The following is a 15165-nucleotide window of genomic DNA, read 5'->3' as shown; positions in this document are numbered from 1 at the left end:
GCGGGCGTTCTAACCACTTCTGCAACCGGAGCGGTCCTCTTTTGTTAGAACTTTTCACGTTTTTTTTTTTTTGCGTTGTGCATATTGCTTATCTATGCGCAATACAGTCCTTGCCGTCGGCCCAGGGTAAAAACTTTGGAAGACACCCCCCACCATGATGACAGTTCATGTATCAATATATAGTAAATTAAGTAAGAGCAGCAATGGAATATTGGTTCCCAATCATACGACATGGCCCAACGTGATGTGGGGTGATGCATCAACGTTATCTACTGAGAAATATTTCCCAAAGCCTGCACTAAAGAAACTAACTGCAGTTAACAATAAAGAAGCTAAAACTTTCGAAAGTCTGCCTTCCTCCAACACTCAATGCGTCTGCTGCAGTTGTTTTACTGTGTACGATTTTGAACATTATTTTTTTAAATTTGAAGGCTGAAACGACGTATCATGCGCTGGTAAGGCTCAGCGGCAAATATGCCACCGTATGGCGAAAGCCGACTTTTGTGTTTTGCCACTAACGAATTTTAACTCGGTAATGAAAGTGCTGATAACACAGCCAAAGTTGTTCTGTAATCACCGTTTCTGAATGGACGATTCCATATACTGACTCGACATGTTCTATATAACCGGGAAAAGATACGAAATGAAAACTCCATAAAAATGCTTTTTAACATCGAACCATGGGAGCGTGGTATCTCTCATATAGTACATATCCTACAGAGCAGGTGGCATTGTGCTGACAGCGTACAAGATACCCAACTCATACTGAAGGGTGCACATTTAAAGGAGTGCAGACTCGACCAGTGTCCACTTACAATGGAATACATTCTTGTCGGACGTATAAACTTGCGCCGTGAGATGCAAGCTGTCGTACCGCCTGAGTTAACCTTGGACATTTTTGAGGAAAATAGTTTATATTAAAAATATGCTGACCCTAAATTTCAAGGCACGCATCGGGTGTGTGTATATATATGTTGTTGTTGTTGTTGTGGGGTTTAACGCCATTTTTCAGCACGATAGGCTATACATGGCGGCCAGTATTAATGGTGGAGGAAGAACCCGGAAAAACCCGGAAAGAACCACCGACCCACGAGAAGCTACTGGCAAGCTTTCTCACATGCCCACATTGGCTGAATCTTAGACTCGAACCGCCGCAGACAGAGGTGAGATGGCAGTGATCCGTAACGAAGAGCGCTTTAGACCACTCGGCCACTCGGGGCCCCGTGTGTGTGTGTATATATATATATATATATATATATATATATATATATATATATATATATATATATATATATATTGCACAGAAGGATTTATCTTCCTCAAGATTTGCTTGCAATTCATTGCATTTCATATTTTCATCGCCAGCATACAGACAGTACAATGACGTACCGTCAAGCCACATGCAAATATAAATACATGAGATGTACACGTCAACTAGCCTTAAAATAAAATATGAAAATCTCACCTATCCATTCATTTCGAAACACTGGGAAAAACATAAATATATTTGCATTTCGTGAAGCACGATTTAAATCAGACGTGCATGAATCGTGTAAATAATCCCCCTTCTAAGTCAGTGCTATGCTACACTGTTCACGTTCTCGCATCAAAAACTTCCTGTAGGCCTTTTACTGTGCATGCAAGACTGACATATACTTGCTGTCCATTTCCTACCATCCCTTTCTGATGTATCGATACCAAAATTTCCGCATTCTAACTAAACAAAGTCCGATTCCCGTATTTCTAGTGGAGACACTAGAATGACATCAAAACAACAGCTGCGTAAGCGCAGTGTATGTACGTAAGTACACCGCCCATTTACGTTTGCGGTTGCAAAAAATGACAGACGACTGACAGACGAAAAGGACATGTTCACCTGTGGTTTGTCCCGAAGTCTGAATAATCTGTAACACATCACGTGGTATAACATATGAATATACACCTTATCAGTTACAGGTAAACAAGTTTTTAATCACACGCGTGTATGACAGGCGAAGGCAATAAAACCTTTCTCCGTCGTTTTACTTCATGGAAATGACAATATTTAAAAACCTAGTCTGCACGCCGATGTATATATGTGTGGACCTTGTTACGCAAATGATTTTCTCATTTGTACTTATTATAATTCACAATGTGCAAAAATGGACCGTAAATGGGTGGGGGATCGTGAGGGGTAAACAGGTTATGGTAGAGATGAAGCTGAATGTGAGGGTACGAAGAGAGGGGGATTAAGGTGGAGTCGCAGTGGAAGTCTTGAAGTATCCAAACAATACATGTAGAATGACTAATAATGACTTGGTAAACTGGGGTCATTGAGTATACTCGCTCTCTCCCCTGTCTACCACCACACCAGCACCACTGTCAACGGTTGCAAGAGACATTGTCTTGTTAATTGTAGTTACGAGACAATTGCATCTTCTGCTCTCCAGCGATGGTAAAACTCAGCCACCATTACCCAACCCACCACCTTCCCCAGCCCTCGTAACAGTTTTTCAAAACATATTTGGTGCTAAGGAGGGTAAATTTGCACCATACTTATCATTTACACCTCACTTTACACATAACCCTCCTCTTCTGCCTCATTGATGTTAAATAGACTGGATGCCCCCCCCCCACATGTCGTAAGAGGTTATTAATGGAAACAACGTTTTAGCATTCAAATGCGACTCGTAATGATTTTGCGGCTGAGAAGGCCTTGGACTTTTAGAAGAGTGTGACATCGATTTAGACCTTGTATAAATTTGAAAACATTTTGCCTTTGTCTTTGTGTTGTGTCCCTTTTCTGGGATACCTAAACTTACTTGGTTGTCTGTGGGTTCTGTGGTAGTGATATTATTTTTTTGTATTATGTTGGATGATCTATGCGGAAGTTTTTGTTATATAGTAAGGAAGAAAATATATCACTTTTATCTGGACGTGACCTATCCAAAATAAAAATAGCCAATTAAGCAAATGTATTTCCTGAAATCACTTAACTGAACATTTTCTTGGAATGATGCAGAGGGACCGTGCGGGGCGGTTTAATCTTTTGTGAGAAATTCACAGAAAATATGCATATATACACCGGAAAGCAAGTATGCCAACGTGTGTAACTGGAATGAGAACAATCCCAGAATATACACATGTAGTTACGACATAAAGAAATTACATCCTGTCGATAAGGCTCAACATCGTGTGTCGAAAATGAATACACGATAAAGAAAAATACAGTCCTAAATGTGTTTAAATCGGCTGCTTCATACGTCTCTTTATAATGGCCATTGACCAATATTGGCGATCTGAGATAATTTCTAATATTTATAACACTGTCTACAAACAATTCCCCGAAATCCCCATACATTAATATACACCCTTAGGTTAGATTGTACAGGAGTGGAAAGTCAAGGTAAACAGGATTGTTGTTTGTACTGACTCACCTCTCCCGCTCCGTCCCACGAATCTAAGGTCGTTGAATTTAGCCACCTGGTTTTTAAAGTAAGCAGTGTTATTCCGTAGCTCGCCACAAAAATTTTCATCATTCCCGGCTTGAACTGTGATTTTCGTACCATCCTTCACCTCCCCCAGGGCCACAACTTTGAACGCTACAGGAAGAGTTTTGTTTGAACGCCAGTGAGACGGTAGCACAGAGCACAAAAAATTGGGACTCCCCGTCCTCACTAGTTCCCCTGGGTGATCGCCTAATATTGAAGTGAGACTCCTCTCTCCTGGGAAAATTTCCGTCGTCATGTTGTGTGGAGAGTCGGGAAATGGCGTCAGCCCGTTTAGATCTGCAGGTAAATGCATGTGGTTTGTTAGTTTAAGCTTAGTCTGGTTAGATCTTAGAGCAATACACTTCCACTATTACTACCAGTACGAGGCCTTGTGGTTTTATGAATGAGATTATGGTATGCGTGGTTTTTAGTGTGTTGGCCACACCTCCGCGCGTTGAGTCACCAATCCAAAGGCAGCCAGTACGGTGTTGTCACTTCGCCCGTACTCTGCCGTTGAAAACGCTCCGTGCAAGAGACATACGTCATGCATTTTTGCCGACAAGAAGGCTTGTAATTTGTAATCTAGACTTTTTTCAAACATGTTTATAGGGGTAGTTGAGGATTGATTATCTTACAGTGATGGCGACAAATATGTTTTTCAATATGGATTGACACACTTTGTCGATGTTAACTTAAACAAACAACAAATTCAAGGACGAGAGCAATTTCACTACGAAAACGAAAAATAAAATTTAAAAAAGTGACATAGAGACCATATATATTGGTAGTAGCATTATAAATAAAACAACTGTTAATAAGAATATATACTCCAGTGCCAAAATAAACTTACCTGTTGACGGATCACTTCAACGGTCTAGTTCTTACAGTGTATATAAATTTTCCATGTGGATAAGTCTGGCTCGGAGATGAATCAACAAAAGCATTTGACATGTTTACTGGTAGTAATCGCCTTGGATGCGGGAGGTCGCGGGTTCGAATCCCAGCCGAGTCATACCAAACACTTATACAAATGGTACTAACAGCTGCCTCGCTAGGCGCTCAGCATTAAGAGGTTAGTGTCAGGACTGGTCGGCCTTGTGTCAGGATAACGTGACTGGGTGGGACGTCATGCTACATATCTGCGGCATTGTGCCCCAGTGCTAGACATCACTCTAAACTGACACACTGCAGACATCGTAGCGATATGACTGAAAAATTGTGAATGCTGCATTAAAAATCCAAATCACACACACACACATACACACACACTGGTAGTAATCGTATGCCCCACGATCTAAATGGGACACTATTACTGGTAGTAATCGTGTGTCCAACGATCTAACTGAGACACCATTGCTGGTAGTAATCATATGTCCCACGATCTAAATGGGACACTATTACTGTTAGCAACCTATGTCCCACGATCAAGTTGGACACTTATTTATACTGGTAGTAATCGTATGATCAACTATCTAATGGGACACTATGGCTGGTAGTAATCATATATCCCACGATCTAAATGGGACACTATTACTGGTAGTAATCGTGTGTCCAACGAACGAACACAAGAGGGGCGCGGTAGCTCCGTGATTACAGTATCGTAAGCAAAAGGCACTTAGCTCCAATTTCCTCTGCATATCATGGCTAGTAATGTCGTATGATTGCTGTTTAATATAGCACAAAAAAAAAACAAACAAAACAAAGCAAGCTTGTTGGTACATACTATTATATACAGTGGGGGCTGGGTGGCCCAGTGATTAAAGTGCCAGACTCACGACAAAGATGGTGCGGTTTCGAATCCTACTATTGAATCAGTCAGGGTCAGTTAACGTGGCAAGGCACTTTATTCTAATTGCCTCAACATGAAATGAACTACTTGTGCTCCTGTGCCGTAAAGCACCAAACCAAGCAATTACTGATAGTAATCGTTTGTCCGATGAAGTAATTGGGACACATTATTACTGATATTAATCGTTTGTCCGATATAGTAATTGGGGCACATTATTGCTGATAGTATTCGTGTGTCCGATGATCTAATTGAGACACATTATTACTGATAGTAATCGTTTGTCCGATGAAGTAATTGGGACACATTATTGCTGATAGTAATCGTGTGTCCGATGATCGAATTGGGACACATTATTACTGATATTAATCGTTTGTCCGATAAAGTAATTAGGACACATTATTGCTGATAGTAATCGTGTGTCCGATGATTTAATTGAGAAACATTATTACTGATAATAATCGTTTGTCCGATGAAGTCATTGGTACACATTATTGCTGATAGTAATCGTGTATCAGATGATCTAATAGAGACACATTATTACTGATATTAATCATTTGCCCGACGATTTAATAGGGATACGTCATTACCGATAGTAATCGTGCGTCTAACTTTGAGATAGTATTATTAATAGATTACACTCAACCCTACTTTAATGGTTAACTGTTTTCAACTTGTGCTAAACACCTCCTTAAAAGACCTACGCACAACAGATTATTTAGCCCTCAGCCACCACTTTTCCCACTTCTATAATGTGGTTATGAAAGAAAGTGTTGACTATGTTTGGAATAGAAAGTAAATCTGCAGAATGGACCATGTTAGTACTGGTTTATTTTCAAGGACACTTTATTTTATTCCGATTTGATTCGAAATAATTAGTTAATTCAGGTAAAAGTTGCAATATACGGTGTTTACCTACATAAAAGAACTAAAGACCAATTACCATATTTGTCTGACACTGTACGCATCAGATACACACTGAACAGTTACTATAACTAACGATTTTATTTTTAATCAAGCGAATGGTTTACCCGCCATATCACGGTTTACGTCTTCATTTATCTGTTTATTTTCATTATCTATCTTTTTATTAAAATAATCACACATTGGATGTATAATCTGGACGAATGCTGAGAGACAGAAGATGCGGTTAACAAAAATGGTTTGGAAAAAAAAGAAGACTGGCCAAGAAACTTAAGAAATAATAATGATGACAATATTAGCCACGTGCGTAGTTTGTAAATCCTACCACGTGTATAGGTTTTCAAACTCTAAGAAAGATAACAGGGTCAACGCGGCCTAGAAGCCATTTTGTTGCTAGGGGAGTCGCCTTGGTTACAAATTTGATATGTCATGTTCTGTTAAGCACATTTCTGCAAGTTTGATAGAAAGTATTCCAGTCGTTTTGAAAAGTCAGAAAGAGGTTTTCAATTGATCGCTTTTGGCGCATAAACAACTATGTTAGTGCAATAGTGAGACAAATTTCTTTAGCGCTAACATTTTGTACAAATCTGAAGACAAACAGTTTGGTCACGTGTTCTATTACATATTCACTTAATAAACGCACGTCCCTTTGTTCACAATGATAAACATCCAAATTCCGCTTTGGCTGCAAGAATATTGACGAACGTCATTCATGTTCGGTTGAAAATGAAAAACAACATCGTTTAAATATCTAGAATATTAGGAATGGTTAACCGTTCAAAGTTTGAATCATTCAGTGGTGTAATCTAAGTTCAGCTGGGAGAAAAATACCTGCCTACAAAAGAAACATTGGGTAACGTGAAAGGGAAGAGAATTAATGGCCTCTAGAGACAACATATAAGTTTGCTCAAGCCAAAAGGATTGTTATACAATGGATTCATAACCAAATATGTTCCTCAAGCAGTATATAGTTTGTTTTGTAATGAAAATGTTGTTGTATGTTTCTGATTTTAAAATGCGTACCTTTATTTTCTTTAAATCGCAACCCCCCCCCCCACCCCGGGATGGGGAAGGATAGTCTCGGGCTTACAGCACTATTAATGTTATGCTGCTTTCTCTTTAATATGTTAAAAAAAGATAGACAAAAACCCAAATCTAATACAGTGAGAAATGTGCTTTTTGCAGAAGAAAGAACAAAAAAGAGAAAGAAAATTGTTGTAGGATTGACAATATTATCCGTTTTAATGTTGCTTTTGGTTTCACACTAAAGCATCACGAATAAATGTTCAGCAAATTTGGTTGAAATAAAACTAAAGACGTGTGAAAACTATTAAAAATTATAGCAGTGAACTGCTGTTAGTATGACCCTTTCTTTATACAATACATACCAAACTTATCCACGTGGTAGTATTACCATAGTGGTACATTATACGTATGTTATTATTCCCAAGGAGGTACATTACACACATGGTATTACTACTACTAAAGAGATACATTACACACATGGTATTACTACTACTACAGAGGTACATTACACAATGGTATTACTACTACATAGGTACATTACACACATGGTATTACTACTACTACTACAGAGGTACATTACACACATGATATTACTACTACTACTACAGAGGTACATTACACACATGGTATTACTACTACTACAGAGGTACATTACACACATGGTATTACTACTACTACAGAGGTACATTACACACATGGTATTACTACTACTACAGAGGTACATTACACATATGGTATTACTAATGCTACAGAGGTACATTACACGCAAGAGGCCCCGATTAGCCGAGTGGTCTAAAGCGCTCACCGTCACGGATCACTACTATCTCACCTCTGTCTGAGTGGGTTCGAGTCTCGGGCTCGGCCAATGTAATAATGTGGGAAAGCTTGCCGGTAGCTTGTCGTGGGTCGGTGGTACTTTCAGGGGTTTTCCCGGGCTCTTCCGCCACCATTTATACTGGCCGCCATGTATAACATATCTTGTGCTGAAAAATGTCGTTAAGTCCTATAACAACAACAACAACAATACACACATGGTATTATTAATTTAGAGGTACATTATCCACACGGTATTTTTAATCACACGGTATTATTACCACATAGGTACATTGATCACATATTATTTTTACTACGGAGGTACATTTATCATATGGTAATATTACCAAAGAGGTACATTACACACATGCTATTATTACTACAGAGGTACATTAACCACATGTTATTATTACAAGAGGTACATTACACGCATGATTTTTTTTACTACAGAGGTACATTTACTACATGGTTTTATTACCATACAGGTACATTACACCCGTTATTATTCCTAGAGATACATTTACACACATGGTATTCTTACCGCAGAAGCACATTACACGCATGGTATGATTACCACAGAGGGCGTGTATATGACAACGCCATATACGGATTGGGGTTGTTGATGTTGCCCCTACCCGCACCCCATGCAGTCGAAATAATACTGCCTCGCCTTTGACACTCCTAACCCCAATATTCGCGCTCTAGCAAATAAATTCTTCCTTGGAAAGTTCCAGGTTGGTACCATGGTAAAGTGTTTGCTAAAAAAAGAAAAATATACCACTTTCTAGAAATAAACTTTGAATCAATCCGCAAACCCAATACACTCTCAGTTATAAAAAAATCTCTTGATTTTATGTCTCGCTGCTTAATATTTTTAACCCGAGATAAAAACACAACATAATCTTTTTTCTCCTGTAAAGTTCGGAATTTTTTGGAAGAGTGTCATTTTTGCAGAACTCTTAGAAAACAGGGACGTATTCATAATCGACCAATTTTATTTTGTGTTGTTCTTTAGAAATGCAGAAATTTATGTCAGTCTTTATACCAGTGGTTACCAACCCCCGGGTCGCCAGGAGGTACTTAAAGGGACGCGGAGGTCGCCAGGATATTATTTTTACGGTGACAAAACTTATACAATTTTTAAACCGGCACGTGCGGATTAAAAAAGAAAAGGTTGGAAACTAGTTTTGTTTACTTCATATTTTCGTTAACCCTTTATTACATCGACCAGAAAAGATATGCACTCAAAAGGGCGACATTAAAAAAAACATCAAAACTTAAAAAAGAAGAAAGGAAAAAGAGTCGGCATATTAATAATTAATACCGATTCACGAACACTTAAAACTTGATATTTTATTAATCGATACATTTTTGCAAGAAAACCTAAATAAGCCAGCATTGTGTGCATTTACTGTTTTGATTGCATTTCTGTCCAGTTTATTATGTTTTGTTTATTTCTTGACTAGGGGCCGTTGATACGTTTTGCAAGTCTTGCAAAGGTGTGTTGGATGCATGTGTTGTATATAGAAAGAAACAAAAGATGATGTTTATTTCTCTCTCGATTAATAATGACGTTACTGACCTAACCATGACCTCAAATTATTTATTTACAAAACTACTTTGAAATTATACTGTACCTACCTAAAGAGCATCGATGACGATGGTGCGAATGAGCTTGAAGGAATTATGAATATATTACTGATTTCCTATGAAATTACTTAATCTCTATCTGTCTGTCTGTCTGTCTGTCTCTCTATCTATCTATCTATCTATCTATATATATATATATATATATATATATATATATATATATATATATATATATATATATATATATATATATATATTGTCTTTCTGAGTTTCAATGAAAATTGACAGAGATATAAATACTAAATATTTTTTTTATATATAAAGTTTATATCATCATTCTTCTCATGCAATCTTTGTATGAGTTAAATATAAACTCTCCGATGTGTTTAAAAAATATGTGAAACCAATTTAATAATGAGAAAAGGATGAGAAAAATTGTCTATTCATATACGGCACCTAAGTGGTGAAAATTTAACGTCGTTTCCATTGTTTCCAAGATCCAAGTCATTAGATGTATTTTAATCAAAATCAATATTTAGGAGAATGTATGAGTTTGGATATTGTACATACCTGTAATAAAGTCCACAATTTACTTGTGTGGTTTTTTTTTAAATTTTTTTTTTCTTCCTATGCTTTGGTTTTATGTTTGTTTTTTGTTGTTGTTATCGTTGTTGTTCAGTGTCCATGAAATCATGGTATCATCACAAATAAGAACCGAAAGGTATAGGCGTTACTTACGATTTTAGCAGTTATTTGCAGCAGCCATTACTGTCGACGATAATAAAATACAAAATCATACGTTTCTGAAAATCACGAAAAATAAACAAGAATTTCACAACAATGTGTTCAAACATACTTTGTTTTGACTGACAAATTTTAGCTTCCGGTCAATTTTCTTGAATTTGTTACAGAGGGGTTATTAATAACAGCCTGTGGTTTTAGGGAAAATCGATTACTTTGAATGAGTTTGCATCTTTTACCAATTATTTGGCAAAGCATGAATATTTTTAGAGCATAAGACATTTATGCATAACCACACTACTGGAAAATAATAAAGTCAAGTCTAAGAAAGAGCAAGAGCCCAAAGTGGGCCTGAAGTCATTCAGGCAGTTGACATAGGCCTAAAGACATAAATACATTAATATAAATAGACCACTTACAACGGCATCTGATTTTCATCTCATTGTGCTTACTATTTGTAATTGCTTCTTATTATTCATGTAAAGGTTTCTTGATTTCTTTCTATCCTTGGTAAATGTTGCCTTGGTAACTGTTGCCTCATTTCATATCAGATCAATATCATTTGTACAAAATTAGAACCCTGAAAATGCTGTCTGTTAAATTTGGTTCAATTTCATTTTTATGTTGGCGCGGGTCTGGTTTGATTTGGAAGGATGGGTTAGTAACAATGGTCTTACCTGATGGCATATCATTATGTTTCGAAACAAAGAAAGGGTTTGAGGCAATGAAGATCACTGAATTTGATAAAATTCGGGGATTGGGTCTGCATCCTTTGTGTCAAGTTCAAAGGTTCTGATAGCAGAATACTTTCTTTTGAATTAGATTAAGTTTTCTGAGAAGTCGTTAATTTTTGTTTTGTACTTTTATTACCGGTGATCATATTTGATGGCGTATCGGCACTTTTTTCCCAAAATGGAAAGGACATAGATGTCAGAGTGTTGTCCTTTAAATTTGTAGGAATTCGAAAGTTGAAAGCATTGTATTATATGATAGTCTCCATCGGATCGTAAAAGACTCTGCTGAACGGTTTTCGCAGATAAACCATTTCAAATGTTTTCCTTTTTTACATTCTTATTTTAAGCGCGGAGGACCACATTCGAAGCATAGTTAGCATCATTTGTTAACATTTGAAAAACACTGATGGATAAATTGTAATTATAATTTTAATGCTACTTGGTATAAAAGAAAAAGTTGAACAATCACAAAAGTTGAAGACGATGGAAACGAATCATCCATTAGACCACTCCATAAGATCACTTGCCGCCAGAGCGATGAGCTGAAATTTTATAGACGACGATGGCAAGTAAGAAATATTGCCATAATCCGTATTACATACAAATGAATCGAGACACGTCAACGGGGTAAATGGGGTAAGATGGAATAATTCATCAGTTAAGCGAAGATGAATGTCACTAGGCAACCACTCAGTAACATGTTTCTGACGTACCTTATCGTCACCTGAAATATGTAAGAATACAGAACACCAAATGACACCTTGTCTAGAATGCCATTATAGTTAGCATAAATTAACGGTATAATATTGCAAATATTGTAGAGCGAATATTGCAAACTTAACAGTGGCACAGCTGTACAAATTTGACCCCTCCGCCGCTGATCTATTAGACGTCATTTAGGCTCGAAAATCACGGTTGGGCCGTCATGTTTTGAAGATTTTCCATTAAAGCTGAAGCATACATGTTTTGCGAATCAGTAGTTTCAATTCTTGAGCCTCAACTCCCTTTACCAGTGATTGGTCTTAATACTTGAGTATCTTGAGAATGATGATGAGGAAATTATTTCTTTAGCTGACACGTTTGTTAGTCAGACTTTTGATGAGGTCACTTTTGTTCCTGGTATGGATGAATCAAAAGGTATTGATCACAGTCCTCTTTTTACTACACGTTCTCTTGAGTCTAATCACTCTTTGTTGAACAGGAACAAAATCCTGAGATCTCCTATTTATTTCAGAGGGCTATTAGCCAAACTGAAGCCATAGAAGTACCTCTTTATTATTTTGTTAAAAATGGTGTCCTGAGTTATCCACTGGTTATGAATGGTCAGTGAACTATACAATTTTTGCTCCTAAGTCGTATATACAGGAACTGTTTAGTCTAGCCCACGAAACACCTTTGGTTGGCCATTTAGGGGTCAATAAGACTTATCACAAGATCTTGAATCATTTCTATTCGGAAAACATTCAAAGTGATATTTGTAAATACTGTAGATCTTGTTCCACGTGTCAAATGTTAGGAATGCCCATTCAGAAGATACCCAAGGCTCATCTACAACATATTCCCGCATCTGACGAACCGTTTACTAGACTAATGGTGGATACTGTGTATGTCCCTTACCTAAGACCACATCAGACACCCAATACTTGTTGGTCATAATGTGTGCATCCACAAGATTCTCAGAGAATTCCTTTGAGGAATATTAGATCATAGTAAAAATTTGATAAAGCTGTTTACACAATTTGGCCTGCCTAAATCTGCTTATTCGGACCAGGGGTCAAATCTTATGTCTGGACTTTTCAGCAATGTATGCATGAATCAGACATCCAGCAATTTAAATCTTCTATCTATCACACTGAAACCCAATGGCTGTTAGAAGAAGTTCATCAAAACTTTGAAAATGTGATTCTGTCTTTTGTTTTGATACCGGAAACGATGGACGAAAGTGTTAATTTTCTGTTGTATGGATGTTAGAGGTTTAGTTAAAGAATCTTTAGGATTCACTCCCTTTGTACTAGTTTTTGGAATACTGTCTGATTACCACTGAACTTGTCTTAATCATGCATCCATTTTACTTGTACCTGTCCTTCACTGAGGTCTTAAGCACTGGAATGCAATCGGACTGCATGGACTTGGTATGACCAGTCTTCGGAAGTCAGAAATAAAGAAATATCTACAGCCACAAGAAAACAATGAAACAAAACAGTATTATTTTAATATGAGCACTCGTTTCCATATGTTCCAACACGAACAAATAAAATCTACAATGACGTTAAAATTGTAGATTCCCCAGCCTATGAAAATGCGTCTGTACAGGATGAACCCTCTCAAGCAGGAATGTTTGAAAAAAGAAATTCAGTATTTACTGAAGAACTATTTCATAGAACCGAGTAAAGGTGACTGGAGTTCACCATGTATTCTTGTACCGAAACCAGATAGTACTTACCGTATGTGCGCAGACTCTATAGAAAAGTGAACAGTATGACCTAGGTCGCAATTGCCATTTTCTGCAAATACTCTGTCGCTTAATGGAAACATCCATTGTAAATGTTGCTATGGAAAGAATCAAGACTGTATCTTTCTAACTCAAATTCAGGTGAGTATGTTTACATTAATAACGATCCGAATATTTAATCTAATGCACAATCATAAGGAAGATTTTATATATGTATTTTGTTGTTTTTAAAAAAAATGTCCCTGGTCAGGTACACGGTGAACTTGATTTTGGACAAGACCAGGTACAAACTATAGATTTTTTTTATAACACATAATCATCAAGAAAAGCCAACGACTAATGCAAATTAAATATCCATAACAAAACGACGTGCTTCGGTCCTTATATTATATACAAACATTTTTACACGCGGCGCTTTTGTCCTTATATGACGTACACATTTCCTTTTGTGCGGTGCTTTCTTATTTGATTTGCAAACTTCTTTATACGATGTACTTTTGTCCTTGTATTATGTACACATTTCTTTATGTGGCACTATTATATTTATATTGTGTAGCAAAACGGAAAACTTTATAATTGGTCTAAGCTTCCTTATTTTTGTTGCAAAACTTCCTTACGATGAGGAGCAAAGGACGGATCTTTCGCAGGCGCGAAGGGACCTAAGTGTGATATATTGTCTCACTACACCGGTCAGTTTCCGTGGTGACTACGGTGAAATAAAATGGAAGACTATGTTTGATATTCTCAAATAAAGTTTGCTAAAGAACAAAAAAGCATATAATATAAGGAGGTTTATCATCATATAATTAAGATAAACATCTTAAGACAACTTTGATGTTCCATATTTCGACTTTAGAAGACTGAAAATATAAAGCTAAAAGTTGGATTGATAAAAAATTCATTTAGATAATCCGCACAGAGGGAGAGAGAGAGAGAGAGAGAGAGAGAGAGCCTATTTGGGTCCTGTCATTCCAAATATTTGTCCAATTTACATTCTGTACATTCTGATATGTACATTGTATTCGAGCGGGACTGATCAGCTAATTATTTTTTCTCCTTTATTTGGTCTTCTTAGATGTAAAACTTAGTTATAAGGATTTAACAAGTTATTTTTTAAGAAAAAACGTTTTGCGATTTGTACTTTAATGAAAGTACAAAGAAAATTGTCAGTCCTTAAAATTTTCTCATTAGGTCATGGAAACAGCCGTATTATTGAATATTGAAATAATGAGGTAAGTGATGTCAGAATAAACTGTAAATGAAATAGTTACGGGTCATTATGACAAGATGTGGAAGGCTGAAAAAGTGTGGGATTGGGCTTATTGTATTGTTGTATAGCTCAGAATTCAAACTGCATTCTGTCTCCATTTTAAATGGCGTGATATGATAGGCATTGTTTTTTTTTTTCGACGGCGACGACGACGGCGATGACGGTGGCAACAGTGTTAAGATTTCTGTGTCGCCTGCTTCAGCGAGCGGAAAACTATGACATCACGAAGGGGACACAAAGCCTTCCCCAGGACCTTTATTTCATTAAGCAAATTTTATAACATTTGTACACTAGAATGAAAAGCCAGTTATAAGTATAAATTTTACAAATTATGTACACTAGAAAGCAAAGTTAATGGT

The 15165-nt window shown here is 37.0% G+C and overlaps 1 protein-coding gene across 6 annotated transcripts in view; it reads right to left on the bottom strand.

The window, feature by feature from the left end:
• Nucleotides 1-15165, bottom strand: part of LOC149796434 (uncharacterized) — a 188892-nt gene that overhangs the window by 37153 nt on the left and 136574 nt on the right. For 3 of the 6 annotated variants that reach the window (XM_089961100.1, XM_089961104.1, XM_089961103.1), the window contains exon 2: nucleotides 3417-3767. In XM_089961100.1, coding sequence (XP_089817226.1) covers nucleotides 3417-3767 — 351 coding nt within the window. Of the gene's footprint in view, nucleotides 1-1465; nucleotides 1842-3416; nucleotides 3900-4320; nucleotides 4647-15165 lie in introns of those variants that run through there. The other 3 variants (XM_089961102.1, XM_089961101.1, XM_089961106.1) reach the window with 3 other exon arrangements.

The sequence above is a fragment of the Sinohyriopsis cumingii genome, chromosome 6, assembly GCF_028554795.1.
Source record: "Sinohyriopsis cumingii isolate HCF-2022 chromosome 6, ASM2855479v2, whole genome shotgun sequence".
Taxonomy (NCBI): domain Eukaryota; kingdom Metazoa; phylum Mollusca; class Bivalvia; order Unionida; family Unionidae; genus Sinohyriopsis; species Sinohyriopsis cumingii.
The sequence above is the reverse complement of the archived record's forward strand: the minus strand, read 5'-3'. Positions and strand labels throughout refer to the sequence as shown.